At 39.2% G+C, this 25,187-nt stretch overlaps 1 protein-coding gene across 1 annotated transcript in view; it reads left to right on the top strand.

Annotated features, from left to right (window-relative positions):
• Positions 1-376: 376 nt before the first annotated feature.
• IFT57 (intraflagellar transport 57) overlaps positions 377-25,187 on the top strand; it is a 73,547-nt gene continuing 48,736 nt past the window's right edge. The window contains exons 1-4 of the mRNA XM_061386504.1: positions 377-734; positions 4,480-4,642; positions 5,367-5,485; positions 18,870-18,960. Of these exons, the coding sequence (XP_061242488.1) occupies positions 523-734; positions 4,480-4,642; positions 5,367-5,485; positions 18,870-18,960 (585 nt within the window). The 5' untranslated portion in view covers positions 377-522. The remainder of the gene's footprint in view (positions 735-4,479; positions 4,643-5,366; positions 5,486-18,869; positions 18,961-25,187) is intronic.

The following is a 25,187-nucleotide window of genomic DNA, read 5'->3' as shown; positions in this document are numbered from 1 at the left end:
AAAATTAAAAAGATACCAGCGGGCTATGGTAGCCTTCAATACTGCACGCCTCCCTCTCTCTCTAATCTTTTTATCTGCTACCAGCTGACTCAGACGCCGACTCAGAGGCCCTTGATGACCGTTCCAAGCCTCCTAGAGCCTCCTAAGGACCATCAAGAAAGCACAACAGGAACGCCCGCTGACCCTCACTCTTTAAAATGAAGCGGTAGGAGGCGTGGCCCAATGTGACTAGGAGAACGCCACGCCTATGGGGCGGGGCTGCTTCAGCCTCCGCCTCTCCAGAGGCGGGGGAAGGGGCGGGGGAAGGGGCAGGAGCCAGACGTGACGCCCTCAAGGAAGCCCGCCCTGGTTGGAGAAAATTTAGAACGTTGGAGCGGGGGAAGGGGGCGGAGTCTAATTTTCCTGTTGTTGGTGTGCCCGGGTCGCCTGGGTAACCGGCCGCGCTGGTCCTGGCTGCGCCAGCGCAGGCCGCGGAGGTCTCTGGGTCAGAGCTAGCGCTGTGCTCTTTCGGTCTGTTCCGTGATGGCAGCCGCCGCCGCCGTGGTCACCCCGTCGGGTTTGGAGGATGAGGTGTCTCGGTCCCGCGGCGAAGGAGCGGGGGAGATGGTCGTGGAGCGGGGGCCCGGCGCGGCCTACCACATGTTTGTGGTGATGGAGGACCTGGTGGAGAAGCTGAAGTTGCTCCGCTATGAGGAGGATCTCCTCCGGAAGAACAACCTGAAGCCCCCGTCCAGGTGGGTGCCCTCGTCCCCCGAGCGCCTGGATGCGGCTGGGCCCTGGGGAGAAGCCTTCCTCCGACCTTTGGGGAGCGCGGGTTACCAAGCACTTGCCTCTGTCTTCCCACGCAGGAAAGAGCACTTCACCCCAAAGTTGGCGACGGAGGTCCGGATTGCTCACGGAGTTTAGACTTGGTATTTTTGTAGGGAGGGTAAAGTTTTGGAACTTCAGAAAAGGACTGGAAGGCAGCTTGCCTAGAGCACTCACGCAGCTTCATAAAACGCAAACCTTTTTTTTTTCTGATTGTAAATATAATAAAACAACCTCTTGTAAAACTCAGAAAACTTACAATGTGTAAAAAAAGTACTGCAATCACTCATGATCTCATCCTCAAAGACGAATACCATAATCAATTTAGATCTATTTCTAGTTTTTGTTTTCCTTTTCGAGAATTTGTCCCTACAACTTGTAACTTTCGTACCGGACACCTACCTGTGCATTTTATAAGTGGTTAGTAAACTTGTTCACTAATTGCCGTCTTTTAAAAGACTTCTGTCTTTGCAGTAACAGTATTTTTGGAAACTGAGAAGTGAACAAGACAAATGAAGTGACAATGGAATTGTCTCTTTTTCATAGAACCTGAAGTTCTGCTCTGTTCTGTTGGGGGGAAAGTCCATCATATTCTGAAGCCGCGGCTGGTATTGGTTGCTGAAGATGATGGACAGCCAGCACTTTCTCTTTAAATTAGTGTAGCCTAGTGATAGGCCTCATAAACTTTGTAGTTTCCTTCACATTAATACTTATTTTTTTTGTATTAAATTTTTGTGTTTGTTTAATTGTGTAAGAGGCAGTTTAGTTTAAAAGAATCTGTAGTACTTTCTCTAAATGGCTATACCTAGGCTCAAATTATTTTCTTTTTTTTTTTTTCAGAGTTCTAGGACTTTTAATCTGTCCCAAAATTGCTGAAGCAAAAATCATGATAAAACGTCTGCTTTCCTTTACACCCCCCAACACAAAATAAAAAAAACTCCGTAGGAAAAAAATGGTTTTGTACATGGGAAGAAACATTATGAATTCAAAACTTACAGATAAGGGTTAGCTCTATCACTCTTTAAAAAGTTTATACGAATATCCAGTCAACACCAACAGGGTTACCTCCCTTGAAATGGTATCTATACGGATTTCCAAGTAGACCACAGAGCTGTATACTGTCTTGGAATGTCCTCAGAAGGCTCTGTCATTGATCAATTAACAGAGTAAAAACCCCAGAGTCCTTTCAAATGGAAGAGGGAGAGACAGGGATAGAAGAAACTATTCAAACTTCGTCTTTCCTTGTGTTCAAATTATTTACCTTGACAGTTTAAATTTAATTCCTTACTCTCTTCCAGTAACTTCCGTTAGAAGATAATGTTGGCTTCATGTAAGCTGCCCATATTGCTAAGCCAGTCCATAATAGAAAAGTTAGAGGAAGAAATAATGTTGCTTGATCCATGATATAAATTGTAAGATTGGAAGTTATTACTTAAATGAATAGTGTAATATAAACAATCAACATTTTCTGTTAATAAAAATGTGTTTTTTTTCTCCAAGTATATTTTTCAAACAAAAATAAATTGGCTTTAAGATTCTGTTGATAACAATCTCTGTTATTTCCTCAGAAGTTCAGGAGGGTACTTTGAGTCATGGATTTGCATGGAGATATCCTAGTCTACGGAGAAGGCAATGGCACCCCACTCCAGTACTCTTGCCTGGAAAATCCCATGGATGGAGGAGCCTGGTAGGCTGCAGTCCATGGGGTCGCTAAGAGTCAGACACGACTGAGCGATTTCACTTTCACTTTTCACTTTCATGCATTGGAGAAGGAAATGGCAACCCACTCCAGTGTTCTTGCCTGGAGAATCCCAGGGATGGGGGAGCCTGGTGGGCTGCTGTCTGTGGGGTTGCACAGAGTTGGACATGACTGAAGCGACTTAGGAGGAGGAGGAGGAGGATCCTAGTCTAAAGGTTCTCAAAGTATGGTCATCAGATTAGGAACATCAACATCACCTGGGAACTTATTAGAAGTGTAATCCTACAGGCCCTTTCCTGAGTCCAATATATCAGAAATCCTAGAGGGTGAGGCGTAGAAGTCTGCTTTTGCAACAAGCCTTCCAGGTGATTCTGATACCCACTTAAGTTTGAGAACCAAAGGTCTGTCTAGTCAAGGCTATGGTTTTTCCAGTAGTCATGTATGGATGTGAGAGTTGAACTATAAAGAAAGCTGAGTGCCAAAGAATTGATGCTTTTGATCTGTGGTGTTGGAGAAGACTCTTGAGAGCCCCTTGGACTGCAAGGAGATCCAACCAGTCCATCCTAAAGGAGATCAGTCCAGTGTGTTCATTGGAAGGACTGATGTTGAAGCTCCAGTACTTTGGCTACCTAATGTGAAGAACTGACTCATTTGAAAAGACCCTGATGCTGGGAAAGATTGAGGGTGGAAGGAGAAGGGTCTGACAGATGACCAACTCAATGGACATGAGTTTAAGTAAACTCCAGGAGCTGGTGAAGGACTGGGAAGCCTGGGTGTGCTGCAGTCCATCAGGTCGCAAAGAGTCGGGCACGACTGAGCTATTGAACTGAACTGAACTGAACTGTCCTGGGTCTACAGTATCTTTCAGTATCCATTCCTCTGTCCTGGAGCTGTTATCAGCTAATAAGGAAAAAAAAATGAATTATTAGTACTGGGTGAACATATACCTACTTGGAAGGACTTCATGACCTTTTTTCCCTCCCAGCTGTTATTTTCCAGAACACTTAAACTTATCCTGCAAGAAAAAAAATTGGGAAGGAAAAAAAACTGGAAAAAAAATCAAGAAGGAGTAGATTGCTTATGAAAAATAGTTATAGTATCTATAAATCTAAGTATAAACAATAGTAATAGCTTCACATAAAAGCAAAATCAGGTCTTTGATCAAAGTAACAAATGCTGTGGCTTGCAGGTTTTATTCCTTATAAGTTTAGGTGTGAATCATGTTGGTCTTCAGAGGGCTATTTTTAGGAGGCTAGGGCTTTAACCTAAAGTCCACAAATGTTTGTTAGACTGGGATATACACAGGCAGTGGTTCTTAATCCTGGCTGAACCTTAGAACTATCTAGGAAGCTTTTGAAACATATCTACTCCAGACTTCACTCCCAAAAGTTTTGATTTAATTCGTGAGGTAAGAAGCAATGTTTAGTCAGATAGCAGTAGTTTAACAAGCTCTTCAAGTGATTCAGCCAATTGAGAACAGTATATAGTATACAGCCAATTTGAGAACAACTGTCTATAATGGTGAGTAGGTTAGAAACAGTAAATAAAGATTAACAGTTACACTGTATTAAAAAAAAAAAGTAAAAATGCATAGTAAATAATCATTACTATCTTTATTTTAAACTCCAAGAGTCTCTTAAATTTCAAATTACCATTTCAGGAGATATTCTCTTATTAATTATCCTGACACATACATTATTTTGTTCAAAGTTCTGCATTCATCAGTGCATTTTTTGAGTTAAAGTCTTTGAACTAATATTTTGTGTCCAGTAGAAATTGCCCTTATCCTGTTGATTAAAATCTTTACTATAAGAGTGTGGTGGGTTACTAGAAACCTCAGAATGAATTGTGAGTGTCTTTTGATGTTAAAGTCATTGGGACAAAAAATCCTTTGGCAATTTCGGATTTTGTTCATTTAACTACTATGGACTTGTTTGTTATTTCATATTCTGTTCTCCTTTGTTTTGGAACAGACACTATTTTGCACTGCCTACCAATCCTGGGGAACAGTTCTACATGTTTTGCACCCTTGCTGCTTGGTTAATTAACAAGGCAGGACGCCCCTTTGAGCAGCCTCAAGAATATGATGATCCTAATGCAATAATATCTAACATATTATCTGAGCTTCGATCATTTGTAAGTATAAACAACTCCCTTCTTTCTGCATGTTTGCAAGTTAGGACATTTTTAATCTTGATAATTCAGCAACATAAATGCTAGCCTTTTAGAAGAATTCTCTGTGAATAACTATGTGTGTGTGTTCAGTGTGTGTTCATTATTAATGTTGATATGTCTCAGAGATGAATTTATGTATACTTAGTTCACCTTCTAAAAAATGATTAAAAACTAGAAAGCTGAAACACTGTATTTTGAAAAAGAACTTTGATTTAATAGACCATGATAGCAGTGGTGCTTTTCATTTCTGACTTTTCCTGGGGACAAGCAGTAAGAATTTTTGGCACACACATTATTAATTTTTGACAAGTGAATCACTTCATCCTTCACATAGTTGTTTAACAGTGTGATACCAACCTAGTGGTTTTACTGATTTTTCACCCTAATAACATCAGTGATTTGTTCTGCTGTCATGAGGTTATTGTCTTTTAATTTGATACTATTGCCTTTTAATTTGATACTTTTGACAATAAAACATCTTCATTTTCCTTTTGTATATATGTACCAATGGATTTTTAAAAGAAGACTAAAGAGATGGATTTCTGAGAAGCAATGTAATTACAGTTACTTTAAATCATTTGAAGAATCAAGAAGTGATACATTTATTCAACAGTACTTTGCTTAAAATATTTTGACATTGCAATATAAATAACAAATAATACCCAGTTTATCTTTTGTATTTCAGGGAAGAACTGCAGATTTTCCTCCTTCAAAATTAAAGTCGGGTTATGGAGAGCATGTATGCTATGTTCTTGACTGTTTAGCTGAAGAAGCATTAAAATATATTGGTTTCACTTGGAAAAGGTAAAAATTACCCAACCTGGAAATAGTAATTTTATGTGCATAGCCTTTTCTTCTAACTGTTCAAAGCTATTCAACTGAACTGATAGGAAGTATTTCCTCTTGACCGTTAAACTAAAAATGCCACAGGTAATTAGAAAAGTCAGTACGGACAAAATTAAAATATCTAGTATCTTCAAAACTAGATATTCTACTGTTCCCCTTCCCAATTCAAATATATAGTTATTAAAGATTTAACTATAACTATATCCTAGTCAATTGAGTATATTTTTTTGAAATTTCTTTGAATGTATTTATGATACAAACAAAGATAGTATATACACGGGAAGTAACTGATAGCCTACAAATTTAAGGAAAAAATGGAAATTAATAGAGTATTTCAAGTGGGATTTTTTTCCTTTGTTTATAGTGACGAGGCAAGAATAATACTGAAGAAACACTCTGTTAGATATTGTTCATTACTTCTTTCTCTGACCTATGATTTGTTTATATTTCTGTTGCCATATCTTTCCCATGGTATTAAAGTCATTTATGTACAAGTCTTTCTTTCTAGAAATTATGAAATCTTTGTATGGCAGTTAGCATAGCATTTGGTATATCATAGATACCCAGTAAATGTTGACCACATGGATGAGGAAATAAAATATTTAGAAACTGTCAATTTGTATAGGTTATAATTAGAAAATATATAAATTTTGTCTTTTGAAGACTGAGATTATTGATAGGTTAAAAATTGTGGAAGGCATTATTTAGGTAAAAACATGAGCAAACAGTGATTTTGAATTAGAACTAATTTCTTGGAAAGGTATATATATTATTTCTATATTTTAATGTATTAGAGAAGGAAATGGCAACCTACTCCAGTATTCTTGCCTAGGAAATCCCTTGGACAGAGGAGCCTGGCAGGCTACAGTTCATGAGACTGCAAAAGAGTTGGGCACAATTTAGTAACTAAACAACAACAACAGATTTTAATGTATATTCAATTACATTCTCTCAGGAAAACAGTCTACTCTTTATTAATGAATACTTTTAAACACTTACTTGACTTAGCTTATCATCAAGTTGAACCATATGAAATTACAGATAGTCATCTATTTTTTAATTAAAAAAGAGTGGCAATTGCATATGCTCCAACTCAAACATTACGACTTAGTGCAATATGGAGAATGAGTATATATGATCTACATTACTTCCTTATTAGAGTCTATGAAAAGTTATGAGATATCCTACATTTGTAATTTTTAGAAATTTTTAAATTTATTGCCCAGTGGATTCTAAATTCAGGAACTATTAGTATTTCAGCTACTATTTAATTTGGTACTTCCTTTGTTTCTTAGTATATCTTATTCTTGGCCACATATTGTAATTTGGATAATTTATAGGGACCATATATACATGGAGAGAGAAGGAGGAGGGAACATTGAAAATCAGATTAGAAAAACATTGAAAATCAGAATTACATATCAGCTATGTGATATGTAAGTGACAAAGAAGTTACATGTTTGTATATGCTTATTTTGTATATTTAAATATGCTAAAATAAACCCTAGAAAACATAGAAATCCTAGGAAAACATTGCCTTTAAGATATAATCTAATTCTAGTTAGTAATAACAAAAATAGGAAATTTATCCTTTAAGATTAATTTGGTGTGTAGTACTTTCCTTCCGTAATATTAAATGTCAGTTTTTGTTTTTTGTTAACCTTTCTGAGGTATGGATTTTTATAAGTTTCCAGAAATAAATGCAAATACTTCTGAATATTTTTAATATGAGAAATGTGTGTCATTAATCTTTTTTTAAAGCATTAAAAATTTCAGTATTTAATAAGGATTATTTAACTTAATTTCAATATACAGTCATTAAAAGGAAAGAGAAATAGAAACAATAAAGAAGCGTAATAGCACATACATCACCAAATTAGGCCAACCAACATCCAGAACTTAAGCAGCATGGTGGGAAGTTCCAAATAATAGCAGTCTGGAGTCCCGCTTGGGAAAAGTATGTCCACGCCACAAATGAGACTTCAAATTGCAGTTTCAGGGGCTTTTGCTTATAATCCCAAGGTGCAAACTAATATCATCAGTTTGTGTGCAAAAATGAAACTCTGGTTTTATGTTAACACTTTTACAATGCTGTTTGTTTTATCTTACGAGTCATAGGATTCCATTAAACCCTGGGCACAGTTGGCCAGGCCTCCAGGAGCTCAAGAATTCCAGGCCCACTCCCTTTTTTATTTAAAGTGCTGCCTGACTAGTTGTGCTTGCACACAACCATGGAATATAGGCTGTGGCCAGGCACATCAGAAGCAAGGTCAGAGACCTCTCGTGCTTCTGAAGCCTGAACCAAAGCTTCCTCCATTTTAATTTCCATAATAGCCTCAGGATTGTTTATACTTAAGAGCATAGGAATAAGGCAAAATAACATGAACAGTCTTGTTAATTCTGTAGGTCAAATTACAATTCCAAACAGTCAAAAGAAACAAAAAACAAGCAAAGAGTTAAACAATGGAAAAAAACCATTTCTGAGTGATAGGGAATGTAGTAAAGGAAAAGTCCCGCCAGGAATGAGAGGTATGTTTTTGTACATTAACTCCTATATCCATTAACTTATCAGCTATGATAATAGTAAAAACAGTAGTAAACCAGTAAAATATTCTATCAAGATACAATTGTGTTTTCCTATGTTCAGATGGGAAAGAATCCGCCTGCAATGCAGGAGAAGACCTGGGTTCAATCCCTGGGTTGCGAAGATCCCCTGGCGGAAGGCATGGCAGCCTGGAGAATCCCCATGGACAGAGGAGCCTGGTGGGCTATATTCCATGGGGTCGCAAAGAGTCAGACACTACTGAGCGACTAAGCACAGCATATGAAATCTTTTAATACTTTGGTTCCTTGCAAAATCTTATGTAGGGGTTCTAAGGAAAAGCTAATATTAGGAACAGACAAAGTAGGAAATAACATTGAAGTCAGTAACATCTGAATTTTCATGGTATGGGGGGGAAATAATAGGTGGTCCTCTTCCAATATAAAAGATCAATGTATATTAAGCATCCAGAGAAAGGGATTCCTAAGTGATACATTAAGCTAATGTTTACATCATCAGTTATAATACTAATTGAGGAGTGATTTCAAAAAACATACTGTAGGTTTTAGGGGAAACAGTCCATTCACAATAGTTGATGAAGTTCTCCAATATGCAGGGTTCCCCACATGCAAGAAGTTGTTCCACATTACAGTCTATCATTAGCCTTGTCACAATCGATCAGTAAGAAGGTACAACTATTAAAGTAACACATGACATTGGCATATAATCTTTGTGTTCAAGGCTTGAGCTGTATCTTTACCAATGGGATGTGATCTAGCAGACAGATCAGTTTTGTCCATAGAAAGGCAAAGTTAAGAAAGGACAGGCCTTGTTTGCTGAATAAGCGAAGTTATCCGAGTTCAGGTCCAGCTCAGGTTTCTCCAGCTGAAGATTATCCTATAGCTTTCTTCATATTTTTTTTAATCAAGGCATATCCTTGAAGGTTGAGGCGTGGATGACAACCCACAGTACAGTCAAGCTTCCAAGAATAACTTATTCATGAGATTAACAGTGGTTTAAATGGCACATTTTTCTTGTCTGGGGATCATCACTACTGTATTATCCTTCCCCTGAGCAATCACATCAGCAGGTGTGGGAGGACCACTAGGCTGCTTTACTCAGACTTCAGCTCCAACTGCATGTATTTCTTTTTTTTAAGATCATTATATAGTCCAGTTGTTTTTAAATATGACTGCTCATTAGAATCACATCTGGAACTTTGGAGAAAAAACAATAGCTGAGCATTTCTATTTTTTCAAAAAATTCCAAGATAATTCTAATGTGCATCTGGATTTTAAAAAGTGATTATGGGTTTTCCTATTAAATGATAGTTTTAGTGATTTAGAATTCTGTTATTTTCTGTTGACCAATCATGATGCAGTGGTATTAAAAGGGATAATAGTTAAATAATCAAAATCACAATAGTAGATTACTTTTATCAGTTTTCATAATCAATAGCCAGACAAAAAATAAAAGATAATTACAATTGCAATAATTACATACAATCTAGAGAGTTAAGTAGACTGATGATGTAAGTGGAAGTGCATACATGCCCATGTTTTCATCCACCAGCCAGTCTATATATTTTGGTATTTAATCCATTTACATTTAAGACAATTACTGATCTGTATAATCCTGTTACTATTTTCTTAATTGTTTTGGGTTTATTTTTTATAAATCTTTTCTTTCTCTTGTGTTTCCTTCCTAGAGAAGTTCCTTTAGCAGTTGTAGATAAAGCTGGTTTGATGGTGCTGAATTCTCTTCACTTTTTCTTGTCTGTAAAGCTTTTGATTTCTCCATCAAATCTGAAAGAGAATCTTGCTGGGTAGAGTATTCTTGGTTGTAGGTTCTCTTCTGTTTTAGCACTTTAAATATATATGCCAAAAAAAAAAAAAAAAAGCCACTCCTTTCTGTCTTGTAGAGTTTCTGTTTAGAAACCAGCTGATAAACTTATGGGAGTTTTCTTGTAAGTAATTTGTTGCTTTTCCCTTGTTGCTTTTAATATTTTATCTTTGTCTTTAATTTTTTGTCTTTTTAATTACTGTGTGTCTTGGTGTATTCCTCCTTGGGTTTATTGTGCCTGAGACTTTCTGTGCTTGCTTCCTGGACTTGTTTGACTGTTTCCTTTCCCATGTTAGGGAAGTTTTCAGATATTATCTCTTTAAATATTTCCTTGAGTCTTCTCTCTCTCTCTCTTCTCCTTCTGGGACCCCTATAATGTGAATGTTGGTACATTTAATGTTGTCCCTGAAGTCTCTTAGGCTGTCTTCATTTCTTTTCATTCTTTTTTCTATATTCTGTTTTATGGCAGTAATTTCCACCAATCTTTCTTCCAGGTCACTTATCCATTCTTCTGCCTCAGTTATTCTGTTGTTGATTCTTTCTAGTGTATTGTTCATCTCTGTTCATTTGTTCTTTAGTTCTTCTAAGGCTTTGATAAACATTTCTTGCATCTTCCTTCTTTTCTGAGATCTTCCTAGATCATCTTCTCTATCATTACTCTGAATTCATTTTCTGGAAAGTTGCATATCTCTACTTCATTTAGTTGTTTTTATGGGGTTTTATCTTGTCCCTTCATCTGGGACATAACCCTCTGCCTTTCCATTTTGATTAACTTTCTGTTATGTGGTTTTCATCCTGGTAGATGCAGGATTGTAGTTCTTCTTGCTTCTTCTGCTTGCTCTCTGGTGGGTGAGGCTAAGAGGCTTGTGTGAGCTTCCTGATGGGAGGGACTGGCAGTGGGAAAAATTGGGTCTTGCTCTGGTGGACAGGGCCCAGCTCAGTAGAACTTTGATCTGATTGTCTGCTGATGGGTAGGGCTGCATTCCCTCTCTGTTAATTGTTTGGCCTGAGGAAACCCAGGCCTGGGGTCTGTAGGCTCTATTTTAGGGTTAATGGAGATCTCCAAGAAGACTCACCCAAGGGGCACCTCCCATGACTGCTGCTGCCAGTCCCCCTATCCCCACAGTGAGCCACTGCTTACATACGCCTCCAAAGAAGACACTCCAACACTAGCAGATAGGTCTATTTCAGTCTCCATGGGGTTACTACTCCTTTCCCCTGGGTCCTGGTCTGCATAGGATTTTGTTTCTGTTTTCCAACAGTAGAGTCTCTATTTCCCCCGCTCCTGCGAAAGTCCTATAATCAAATTGTGCTGGTCCTCAAAGTCAGATTCCCTGGGGATTCCTAATCCTTTTGCTGGGTCCCCAGGCTGGGAAGCCTACCTTGGGGCTCAGAACTTTCACAAAAGTAGGAGAACTTCTTTGGTATTATTGTTCTTCAGTTTGTGCATTACCCACCCAGCAGTTATAGGATCTTATTTTATCATTATTACACCCCTCCTACCATCTCGTGGTGGCTTCTCCTCTGTCTTTGGACATGGGGTGTCTTTTCTGGTGGGTTCCAGCATTCTGTTGATGGTAGTTTAAGAGCTAGTTCCAATTTTGGTGCCCTCGCAGGATGAGATAACTGCACATCCTGTTACTCTGGCATCTTGATCCAGTGCCCTATGTGTCATTAATCTTGGTAGAGAAATAAGTGTTCAATACTTACTTTTACTTTCCAACACAAGAGATGACTCTACACATGGACATCACCAGGTAGCCAATACCAAACCAGATTGATTATATTCTTTGTAGCCAAAAATGGAGAAGCTCTATACAGTCAGCAAATACAAGACCAGGAGCTGACTGTGGCTCAGATCATGAGCTCCTTATTGCCAAATTCAGACTTAAATTGAAGAAAGTAGGGAAAACCACTAGACCATTCAGTTTTGACCTAAATCAAATCCCTTATGATTATACAGTGAAAGTGACAAATAAATTCAAGGGATTAGATCTGATAGAGTGCCTGAAAAACTATGGATGGAGGTTCATGACATTGTATAGGAGGCAGTGATCGAGACCATCCCCAAGAAAAAGAAATGCAAAAAGGCAAAATGGTTGTCTGAAGAGGCCTTACAAATAGCTGAGAAAAGAAGAGAAGCTAAAGGCAAAGGAGAAAAGGAAAGATACACCTGTCTGAAAGCAGAGTTCCAAAGAGTAGCAAGGAGAGATAAGAAAGCCTTCTTCAGTGATCAGTGCACAGAAATAGAGGAAAAGAATAGAATGGGAAGGACTAGAGATCTCTTTAAGAAAATTAGAGATACCAAGGGAACATTTCATGCAAGATAGGCACAGTAAAGAACAGAAATGGTGTGGACCTAACAGAAGCAGAAGCTATTAAGAAGAGGTGGCAAGAATACACAGAAGAACTATTCAAAAAAGATCTTGATGACTCAGATAAGCATGATGGCATGATCACTCACCTGGAGCCAGACATCCTAGAATGCAAAGTCAAGCGGGCCTTAGGAAGCATCACTACTAACAAAGCTAGTGGAGGTGATGAAATTCCAGTTGAACTATTTCAAATCCTGAAAGATGATGCTGTGAAAGTGCTGCACTCAATATGCCAGCAAATTTGGAAAACTCAACAGTGGCCACAGGACTGGAAAAGGTCAATTTTCATTCCAATCCCAAAGAAAGGAAATGCCAAAGAGTGTTCAAACCACCGCACAATTGCACTCATCTCACACACTAGCAAAGTAACGCTCAAAATCCTCCAAGCCAGGCTTCAACAGTGTGTGAACTGAGAACTTCCAGATGTTCAAGATGGATTTAGAAAAGGCAGAGGAACCAGAGATCAAATTGCCAACATCTGTTGGATCATCAAAAAAGCAAGAGAGTTCCAGAAAAACATCTACTTTTGCTTTATTGACTCCACTAAAGCCTTTGACTGTGTGGATCACAACAACCTGGAAAATTTTAAAGAGATGGGATATCCCATCTCTTTACCAGACCACCTGACCTGCCTCTTGAAAAACCTGTATGCAGGTCAAGAAGCAACAGTGAGACCTGGACATGGAACAACAGACTGGTTAGAAGTACGTCAAGGCTGTATATTGTCACCCTGCTTATTTAATTTACATGCAGAGTACATCATGCGAAATACTGGGCTGGATGAAGCACAAGCTGGAATCAAGATTGCTGAGAGAAATATCAATCACCTCAGATATGCAGATGACACCACCCTTACGGCAGAAAGTGAAAAAGAACTAAAGAGCCTTCTAATGAAAGTGAAAGAGGAAAGTGAAAAAGTTGGCTTAAAACTCATCATTCAGGAAACTAACATCATGGCCTCTGGTCCCATCACTTCATGGCAGATAGACAGGGAAGCAATGGAAACAGTGAGAGACTTTATTTTTGGGGGCTCCAAAATCACTGCAGATGGTGATTGCAGCCATGCAATTGAAAGACATTTGCTCCTTGGAAGAAAAGCTATGACCAACCTAGTCAGCATATTAAAAAGCAGAAACATTACTTTGCCGACAAAGGTCCATCTGCTGCTGCTGCTAAGTCGCTTCAGTCGTCTCCAACTCTGCGACCCCATAGAGGGCAGCCCTCTAGGCTCCCCCATCCCTGGGATTCTCCAGGCAAGAACACTGGAGTGGGTTGCCATTTCCTTCTCCAGTGCATGAAAGTGAAAAGTGAAAGTGAAGTCGCTCAGTCATGTCTGACTCTTGGTGACCCCACGGACTGCAGCCCACCAGGCTCTTCTGTCCATGGGATTTTCCAGGCAAGAGTACTGGAGTGGGGTGCCATCGCCTTCTCCGTCATAGTGAAAGCTATGGTTTTTCCAGTAGGCAAGTATGGATGTGAGGGTTGGAATATAAAGAAAGCGGAGTGCCTAAGAATTGATGCTTTTCAACTCTGGTGTTGGAGAAGACTCTTGAGAGTCCCTTGGACTGCAAGGAGATCCAACCAGTCAATCCTAAAGGAAATCAGTCCTGAATATTCATTGGGAGAACTGATGCTGAAGCTGAAGCTCCGATACTTAGGCCACCAGATGTGAAGAACTTGATCACTAGAAAGACCCTGATGCTGGGAAAGATTGAAGGCGGGAGAAGAGACCAACAGAGGATGAGATGGTTGAATGACATCACCGATTCAGTGGACATGAGTTTGAGCAAGCTCCAGAAGTTGGTGATGGATGTGGAAGCTTGGCTTGCTGCAGTCTATGGGGTTGCAAGGAGTCAGACACGACTGAGTGACTGAACTGAACCAAACTCTGCATATAAGTTAAATAATCAGACACAGATATTTTTCTGGAACTCCTTTGCTTTCTCCATTCTGCACTATCCAGCAAATGTTGGCAATTTTATCCCTCGTTCCTCTGCCTCTTTGAAATCGAGCATATTAGTCTGTAAGTTTTTGATTCACATATTGCTAAAGCCTAGGTTGAAATATTTTGAGCATTGTCTTTCTAGCATGTGAAATGAGTGCAGTTGTATGGTAGTTTGATCACGTACATGTAAAATGAGCATAGTTTTACAGTAGTTGTACGGCACTGCCCTTCTTAGGGAGTGGAATGGAAACTGACCTTGTCCTGTCCTGTCCCCATTGCTGAGTTTTCCAAATTTGTTGATGTGTGAAGTGCAGCACTTTAACAGCATCATGTTTTAGGATTTTAAGTAGCTAACAGGCATTCAGTCACCTCCACCAGCTTTGTTAATAGTAATGCTTTCTAAGATTCACTTGACTTCACACTCAGGATTTGTGGCTCTGGGTGAGTGACCACACCATCCATGGTAACCTGGATCATTAAGACCTTTTTTGTATAGTTCTTCTGTGTATTTTTACCATCTCTTCTTAGTATCTTCTGCTTTTGTTAGGTCCTTACCTTTTCTGTCCTGTATTGCTCCATCCTTTTATGATTTGTTTTCTTGATATCTCCAGTTTTCTTGAAGAGATCTCTAGTCTTATCCATTGTGTAGTTTTCTCCTCTTTCTTTTCATTGTTCACTTAAGAAGGACTTCTTATTTCTCCCTGATATTCTCTGAAACTCTGCATTCAAAAATATACTCTGTTGGGTATATCTTTCCCTTTCTTCCTTGCTTTCACTTCTCTACTTTCCTCAGCTATTTGTAAAGCCTCCTCACCCACTTTGCTTTTTTTCTTTTCTTTTCCTTTGGGATGGTTTTGGTCACTGCCTCCTGCACAGTGTCACAAATTTCCATCCATAGTTCTTCAGGCACTCTGTATATCAGATCTAATCCCTTGAATCTATTTATCACCTCTGCTGTACAAACATAAGGGATTTGATTTAGGTCATATCTGAACGGCCTACTGGTTTTCTGTACTTTCTTCTATTTAAGTCTGACTTTTGCAGTAAGGAGCTCATGATCTGAGCCACAGTCAGCTCCAAGTCTTGTTTTTGCTGACTGTATAGAGCTCCTCCATCTTTGGCTACAAAGAACAACCAGAGTCATCTCTTATATTGTTGAAGAAGGGTGTTTGCTATGACCAGCATATTTTCTTGACAGAACTCTGTTAGCCTTTGTTCTGCTTCATTTTGAACTCCAAGGCCATACTTGCCTATTATTCTGGGTATGTCTTGACTTCCTACTTTGCATTCCAATCCCCTATGATGAATAAGATATCTTTTTTGGTGTTCCAGAAGGTGTTGTAGGTCTTCATAGAGCAGGTCAACTTCTTCAGCATCAGTGGTTGGGGCATAGACTTGGATTACTGTGAATGACTTGCCTTGAAAACAAATCTATAACATTCTGTTGTTTTTGAGTTTGTACCTAAGTGTTGCATTTCGAACTCTTGTTGACTGTAAGGGCTACTCCATTTCTTCTAAAGAATTATTGCCCACAGTGGTAGATATAGTGATCCTCTGTTTTAAAGTCACCTACTCCTGTCCATTTTAGTCTACTGATTCCTGAGATGTAGATGTTCAATCTTGCTGTCTCCTACTTGACCACACAAGATGGTAAGTTGACCATGTCCAATTTACCATGATTCATGACACTAACATTCCAGGTTCCTATCAATATTGTTCTTTACAGCATCAGTCTTTACTTTTACCACCAGACATATCCACAGTTAACATCGTTTTTGCTTTGGCCAAGCCACTTCCCTCTTTTTGGAGCTAATAGGAATTGCCCTCCTTTCTTCTCCAGTAGCATAATGGATACCTTCTCACCTGGGGGCTTCATCTTTCAGTGTCCTATCTTTTTGCCTTTTCACACCGTTCGTGGGGTCTCAAGGCAAGAATACTGGAGTGGTTTGTCATTTCCTCCTCCAGTGGACTGCATCTTCTCAGAACTCTCCATTATGACCTGTCCATCTTGGGTGGCCCTGCACAGCATGATTCATAGCTTCTTTGAGTTATGCAAGCCCCTTTGTCACAGCAAGACTGTGATCCACGAAGGGATGTTAGATATATGATGTGAAAATTAGGATTCATGCAAGAAAACGTTGCAAAGTCTATGTAATAATAATTTTTTTTTTTGTAATAATAATTATAACAGTCCTGAATAGCTAATATTTAGGTAATAAGCTAAGAAAAATATCTTAACAGGGTAAGTGTTAGTTGCTCAGTCGTGCCTGACTCTTTGCGACCCAATGACTGCAGCCCACAAGGTTCCTCTGTCCCTTAGATTTTCCAGGCAAGGATACTGGAGTGGGTTGCCATTTTCTTCTCCAGGGGACCTTCCGAACCCAGGGATCGAACCTGGGTCTTCTGCACTGCAGGCAGATTCTTTACCGACTGAGCTACAAGGGAAGTGCCTAACAGGGTTAGGCAAAGTATTAATTTTCTTAATATACACAAAAGCAGAGGGCATTGATAGGCATTTCACTGAAAAACACATAACCAGTTAAAACATGAAAAGGCATTCAACCACTCTCATGTGAAAGAAATGCAATTAAAATAAGAGTGGGATTTTTTTCCCTTAATGATTGACAAAAATTGAAGCTTATTTACCATATTGGCAAATGTATGGAAAAGGCATCACTGCTGTTGGGAGTTTAAATTAGGGTGACATTTTGGAAGTTGTTTTTAGTAATATTGAACAAAACAACAAAATATACATAGTTGTTGGCCCAGCCGTTATACTTAATGTATAAGGATGAACCTAGATAGCATATTCAAAAGCAGAGACATTACTTTGCCAACAAAGGTTCATCTAGTCAAGGCTATGGTTTTTCCTGTGGTCATGTATGGATGTGAGAATTGGACTGTGAAGAAGGCTGAGCACCGAAGAATTGATGCTTTTGAACTGTGGTGTTGGAGAAGACTCTTGAGAGTCCCTTGGACTGCAAGGAGATCCAGCCAGTCCATTTTGAAGGAGATCAGCCCTGGGATTTCTTTGGAAGGAATGATGCTAAAGTTGACTCATTGGAAAAGTCTCTGATGCTGGGAGGGATTGGGGGCAGGAGGAGAAGGGGACGACAGAGGATGAGATGGCTGGATGGCATCACTGACTCGATGGACATGAGTCTGAGTGAACTCCGGGAGTTGGTGATGGACAGGGAGGCCTGGCGTGCTGCAATTCATGGGGTCGAAAAGAGTCCGACACAACTGAGCGACTGAACTGAACTAGTAAGGAAATGAAAAATAATGTTCATCCATAAGTTGCTAGTTATATTGCTATGGTACTGCTGTTCGATTGAAAACAGTGCAAATATGTTAAGAGAGAGAGCTAGCATGAGGGCAAGAAAAAGAGATGAGGAGGGGGAGAGAGAGATGCACAATTGACCTTTTAACAGTGCATGGGTTAAGGATGTGGAAAATCTACATGTAACTTAGTGTGCTTGTGCTTATACTCAGGTACTCAGTCGTGTCTTTGTGACCCCATGGACTGTAGCCCACCAGTCTTCTCTGTCCTTTGGATTTTTGAAGAATCCTGGAGTGGGTAGGGCTTCCTTATAAGCTGTTCCTCCGTATCCAGAGTTCCACATGTGTAGATTTAACCTACCAAGAATCATGTAATAGTTAGTATTTACTATAGATTAAAAAAAAAATCTCTGTGTTAAATAGACCCACACAGTTCAAACCTATGTTGTTCAAGGGTCAACTGTGCTGCTGCTGCTGCTGCTGCTGCTGCTAAGTCACTTCAGTCGTGTCCGACTCTGTGCAACCCCAGAGACGGCAGCCCACGAGGCTCCCCCGTCCCTGGGATTCTCCAGGCAAGAGCACTGGAGTGGGTTGCCATTTCCTTCTCCAATGCATGAAAGTGAAAAGTGAAAGTGAAGTCGCCCAGTCATGTCCGACTCTTAGTGACCCCATGGACTGCGGCCCACCAGGCTCCTCCATCCATGGAATTTTCCAGGCAAGAGTGCTGGAGTGGGGTGCCATTGCCTTCTCCAAGGGGTCAACTGTATATGTACTTAAATATGGTATGTTAGTAAGTGAAGAAAGTAGGTTGGCTAATAGTATGCATGGTACCATCCCATTCATGTATTACTACTTAAATCATCAAGTTTGGAAATAAACGTTTTTGCTTCTTTACATAGAGAGTTTCAGGAAGGATACATGAAACATTTAACTGATTATGGGAAGAGGGGCAGGTGAAAAAGAACCAGAACTGGCGTAGAGTGGGGAGGATCCTTAATACTCACATTGTACCTTTTTGCTCTGCTGAAATGTTTTGTTTTTCCCTCTCATCTCATGTGCTGCTGCTGCTAAGTCACTTCAGTCGTGTCCGACTCTATGTGACCCCATAGACGGCAGCCCACCAGGCTCCCCCGTCCCTGGGATTCTCCAGGCAAGAACACTGGAGTGGGTTGCCATTTCCTTCTCCAATGCAGGAAAGGGAAAAGTGAAAGTGAAGTTGCTCAGTTGTGTCCAACTCTTAGCGACCCCATGGACTGCAGCCCTCCAGGCTCCTCCGTCCATGGGATTCTCCAGGCAAGAGTACTGGAGTGGGGTGCCACTGCCTTCTCCCTCATCTCATGTAAAGCTTTATTATTTTAGACCAGCATACCCAGTGGAAGAATTAGAAGAAGAAACTGTTGCAGAAGATGATGCAGAATTAACATTGAATAAAGTGGATGAAGAATTTGTGGTATGTGTGTTGCTGAACTTTTTTGTCCATTTTCACCTTTGAATTCATTTCCCTTCTCTGAATTCCCCTAGACTTCCATTATCTGGATTAGTTTATTTCATTGTTTGTAGATTAAAAAAAAAAAAAAGCTTTTGAATAGAGTGCCAAATATCAGTAATTTAAACCTTTGGTTAAATTAATTTTCATGTTCACTAATGATTATGGTGTGAATTTAGCAGAGGTTCTTCAAATATAGACAGAAAATAGTCGACCACTAGTTATATAGGTAAACAGTTAACCATTCATGATCTTAAATAGATCATAAATAATAGAGAATTTAGAAGACAGCGATAGACTTTTGAATTAATACAGTCTGCTTCATAAGAATACCGTTCATTTCTCAGGAACTCCTTTATGCTTCTGAAATTAAGATGATTAGTACCCTACCCTGCAGGAACATTAAAAAATACTTATAAATATCAACATTATTTAAGTTGTTTGGCAACCTCTGGGCATATTCTCATTCTTAAAATTCTATCTATAGTGTGAAATTAAATGATCATATCTTTATAACAGACTGGACTAGGAGAATGGTAGAGAAGAAGAGTTCTTCCTCAGAATCAGAGATGAGTTGACACTAGTATTTTAGAAAGTGTATATATGATTTAAAGTGAAAATGTTGGAGAAGAAAAATGTTGTAGTATATTTTACTGTCATAGACCAATTACATTTTTCAGGTGATTTTTTTTTTTAAATCAATAGATAATACATACAGTCTGTATTTTAACTTAAAAGTAATTTATTATGCTACTGTAGGCTGCAAAGATACTAATCACTGCATTATTTTATAGTGAATGCTGAAAATAACCATTAAATAAATTAGACATATGCATATGGTAGAATGTCATATAGCCATTAAAAGAAATGTTAGTGACATGGGGATGATAACATACTTTATGCACAAACTCAACTATGTAAAATACACAGAAAAACAGTTAACACCAGTATATTAACATTAGTTATGTGTGGGGAGGATTATGGATGATTATTTTCTCTTCATGCTTTCTGTCTTTAAAGTTTTTAATGTATTTTGTCAGTAGTATAAATATTTTAAACCATATGTGTAAAAAAGATGATTGCTATTATAAACAGTGCTGCAGTGAACATTGACGTACACGTGTCTCTTTCAGTTCTGGTTTCCTCAGTGTGTATGCCCAGCAGTGGGATTTCTGGGTCATAAGGCAGTTCTATTTCCAGTTTTTTAAAGAATCTCCACATTTTCCTCCATAGTGGCTGTACTAGTTTGCATTCCCACCAAAAGTGTAAGAGGGTTCCCTTTTCTCCACACCCTCTCCAGCATTTATTGTTTGTGGACTTTTGGATTGCAGCCATTTTGACCAGTGTGAGATGGTACCTCATTGTGGTTCTGATTTGCACTTCTCTGATAATGAGTAATGTTGAGCATCTTTTCATGTGTTTGTTAGCCATTTGTATGTCTTCTTTGGAGAAATGTCTGTTTAGTTCTTTGGCCCATTTTTTGATTGGGTCGCTTATTTTTCTGATTTTGAGCTGCATGAGCTGCTTGTATATTTTTGAGATTAATTTTTTGTCAGTTGCTTCATTTGCTATTATTTTCTCCCATTCTGAAGACTGTCTTTTCACCTTGCTTATAGTTTCCTTCGTTGTGCAAAAGCTTGTAAGTTTAATTAGGTCCCATTTGTTTATTTTTGCTTTTATTTCCATTACTCTGGGAGGTGGGTCATAGAGGATCCTGCTGTGATTCATGTCAGGGAGTGTTTTGCCTATGTTTTCTTCTAGGAGTTTTATAGTTTCTGGTCTTACATTTAGATCTTTAATCCATTTTGAGTTTATTTTTGTGTATCGTGTTAGAAAGTGTTCTAGTTTCATTCTTTTACAGGTGGTTGACCAGTTTTCCCAGCACCACTTGTTAAAGAGATTGACTTTTCTCCATTGTATATTCTTGCCTCCTTTGTCAAGTATAAGGTATCCTTAGGTGTGTGAATCTATCTCTGGGCTTTCTATTTTGTTCCATTGATCTATATTTCTGTCTTTGTGCCAGTACCATACTGTCTTGATGACTGTGGCTTTGTAGTAGAGCCTGAAGTCAGGCAGGTTGATTCCTCCAGTTCCATTCTTCTTTCTCAAGATTGCTTTGGCTATTTGAGGTTTTTTGTATTTCCATACAAATAGGACATGGAGAGGACAATGGCAACCCACTCCAGTACTGTTGCCTGGAGAATCCCATGGACGGAGGAGCCTGGTAGGCTGCAGTCCATGGGGTCGCTAAGAGTCGGACACAACTGAGTGACTTTACTTTCACTTTTCACTCTCATGCATTGGAGAAGGAAATGGCAACCTACTCCAGTGTTCTTGCCTGGCGAATCCCAGGGACAGAGTAGCCTAGTGGGCTGCTGTCTATGGGGTCACACAGAGTCGGACATGACTGAAGTGACTTAGCAGCAGCAGCAGGACGTGGAAGGAACATAGATGTTCATCGGTAGACAAATGGATAAGAAAGTTGTGGTACATAAACACAATGGAATGTTACTCAGCTATTAGAAAGAGTACATTTGAATAAGTTCTAATGAGGTGGATGAAACTGGAGCCTATTATACAGAGTGAAGTAAGTCAGAAAAACACCGATACAGTTTCTTAATGCATATATATGGAATTTAGAAAGATGGTAACAATGACCCTATATGCGAGACAGCAAAAGAGGCACAGATGTAAAGAAAAGACTTTTTGACTCTATGGGAGAAGACGAGGATGGGATGATTTGAGAGAATAGCATTGAAACATGTATATTACCATATGTGAAACAGATGACCAGTCCAGGTTCCATGCGTGAAACAAGGCACTCAAAGCTGGTGCACGGGGACAACCCAGAGGGATGGGAATGGGGAGGGAGGAGGAGGGGGGGGAGTTCGGGTTGAGGGACACATGTATACCCATGGCTGATTCATGTCAATGTATGGCAAAACCCACCAAGTATTATATAGTAATTAGCCTCCAATTAAAATAAATAAATTTTTTTTAAAAAAGATGATTACTATCTATAAAAAGAAAAAGACCATTGTAAAACCAGTTTAAAAGATATCTTTCTTAATGTGATAAATTTTTAAACTTAAGGTAAAAATGTAGTCATTCATGTGTTTATTGAGCACCTGTTATGTAGCAGGCACTGGGCAAGACCCTGGTGGAGCTGCATGTACAAAAACTCAGAGGAAGGAGGGCACTTACCATGATCAAGGAACTGAGGGAAAATCATTGCTGCCAGCTCTCCTGAGTGAGGAGGAGAGTGACTTCAGATTGTGTGTGTTAGTTGCTCAGTCTTGTATGGCTCTTTGCGACCCCATGGACTATAGCCTGCCAGGCTCCTCTGCCCATGGACTTCTCCAGGCAAGAATACTGGAGTGGGTTGCCATTCCCGTCTCCAGGGTTAGCTGGGAAGAAAGACCAGGTCCAGATCATTTTGGTCATTTTAGGGAGTTTAGCCTTTATTCTTTGTGTAATAAATCTTTCCATTCAGTCCCTGTTGTTCATCTCACTTATTTTACTCAGATATTTCCTCATCTTGTTTCTTAGTTACTGTTTATTATTAGTAGTAAATAGTTTATCTACAGATACCTGGTCCTAATGCATCAATATTTAGCTTCAAAGACCTATAACTCAAAACAGCTAGTCAGGGAAAAAAAGTACAAAAACCAACTAATCAGAAGGAAAACTCCATGAGGGCATAAACCAATTTTGCACATTTGTTGTCTCCATTTTATTATGCAATGCCTGGTGCATAGTAGCTGTTCATTAAATATTTGACAAAAAATCATCTGTCACAACATTGCTTGTAACTTTTACAAAATAGAGGGTTTTTTATTTTTTTTTTTCCTGAGAACCATTTAAAGTTCAAAGCAGCATTGCTGTTTGTATAAATTAGAGAAACAAACTAGAAAGCATCCTATTCACACATTTCTTGCCAACTGTGAAGTAAAGACCTTCTGCTGTCATAAGACCAAGCTGAAGCCTTCCTCAAAGGGTTGTGTCTGAGGCTCTTAGTTCCCTTACATCATGTCTCTTGAATTTTTTCCTTTTCCTTCTTCCTTGTTGTTATATTATTCTAAGGAGGCCTCTTACCTCTCCCATTCCTCTTAGTAAGGAGAGCTGGGTCAATGCCAAAAGCCTCTGGATGGTGGGATATTACTTCAATTTGGTGCCAGAGTTTGTGAGATAGCTCACAGATGGCAAAGATCATTTCTGACAAACTAAAGTTCTTCTGTGATCAACAAGAAACTCAAAAGCTTCCATTTTAGACTGGTCAAATCAAGTTAGGACACATTGATAACTGGAAAGTGAGAGAGAGGGATGGAGGGAGGAGAGAGGGAGGGTGGCCGAGAGGGAAGAAGGGAGGATTGGGATCACGACACAGAATGTTCTCAAAGAATGTCCTCACAGAATGTCCTCACAGAATATCCTCACAGTATACAATCATATCCTTAGTGATTGGCAGTAGGAGAATGAAGACACATATTAGGCAAAGAAATGACAGGAAATTGAGTACCTTTTAAATTACTGAGATTAAAATCCTCTTCATTTAAAGCTATTTTTTGAGTCTGTTTATATTCAAATTCATTTTGATTGCTTTCTTAATAATTTTTAATAACTTAAATTCTTTTTCTAGTACCTACTCTTAAAGCTTTTTGCCTAATAGTGTTCAATCGACCACAGTTCAACAAGTACTTATTGATCACCTATGTAAACAGTACTGATTAGGTTATTATAAAAGCATTATAAACTCGTCTCTTCTCCCATCGGCACTGAGTCATTGGCATCTCTATCATTTGCTCTGGTTAAGTACACCATCATTAGTGCAAACACAGGATAGACTGAGCTGTTTCTCAAAGATGTGCTTGTGCATATATGCTTAGGATTTAAGATGTAAACCCATCAGTTTTGTCTACACATCTAGGCCCCACTGCCTCCATCCCTAAAAAAATGAACGTTATTTGATTGTATGTTATCTGCATTTATATTGTTTCATATTTTACTATAATCTTTCTAATTTCTCAAAGACTAACATAGTTCTAATGTCTCAGCTTAGTGGCCCCACCCCTAGGAGTTTCTTTGTAGATCTGGGATGGTTAAATTACATTGTCACAAGCTCCCAGGTGATACTAATGCTGCTGATCTAAGAACCACATTTTGAGAACCACTGTCTTACATACTTCTAAGTGCTTAACGATAAGGGTTATCTTTGAAATCTACGACTGCCGCTTTTGTGCAGCTCTACATGTGAAAGTGTCCACCAAACAACTCTCACTTATTTTTTTTGTTTTTCTTTACAAGACTTTAGAACCAAGCTCTTTTGGCCTCATTATCATGTCTTTAAGCTTTGGATATTCTTGTTAAAATTGCTCCACCCACTTTGTCACTTGTCACCACAAAGACATTTTAATATTTTGTCCTACCTGCTTATACAGCCTGCTCAAACTCTGTATTTACTGTGTATTGGGGAGGAGATTGCTTGTCAAAGGGTCTCTTCTGACCCTGTCCCCCACATCAGTTGGGCTTAGAATCAGGACCAGCTTGGAATCTACCTGAATTATCCTTTTGTTAGATAGTTAATATCTAAGATACAAAGTTAATATCTTACATCCTTATATAGAATTAATATTTAATATCTTTAAACTTAAGCATATAGAAGATGAGATGTCAAAAATATACATTACTGTGATTGGTCCCTGGAGTAGGTGAGAGTATTCCATATCTATCAACCTCTCATTTTTGTCCATTTTAGTCATCTTACTCAAAATTTCCATTAACTGTTGCTTATTCTGTTCTTATGTTTATTTATCCCTAGTTTCACAGCTGGAGAAGGCAATGGCACCCCACTCCAGTACTCTTGCCTGGAAAATCCCACGGACGGAGGAGCCTAGAAGGCTGTAGTCCATGGGGTCGCTGAGGGTCGGACATGACTGAGAGACTTCATTTTCACTTTTCACTTTCATGCATTGGAGAAGGAAATGGAAACCCACTCCAGCGTTCTTGCCTGGAGAATCCCAGGGACAGGGGAGCCTGTTGGGCTGCCATCTATGGGGCCACACAGAATCGGACATGACTGAAGTGACTTAGCAGCAGCAGCAACAGCAGTAGCAGCAGCAGTTTCACAGCTCTTCTTTTTCTTAAGTGATTGTAAAAAAAAGCAGGTCCTATTTTTAAATGGCATCATCAAA

Source organism: Bos javanicus, chromosome 1 (assembly GCF_032452875.1).
Source record: "Bos javanicus breed banteng chromosome 1, ARS-OSU_banteng_1.0, whole genome shotgun sequence".
Taxonomy (NCBI): Eukaryota; Metazoa; Chordata; class Mammalia; order Artiodactyla; family Bovidae; genus Bos; species Bos javanicus.
Note: the sequence above shows the minus strand (reverse complement) of the source record. Positions and strands in the feature narration are given on the sequence as shown.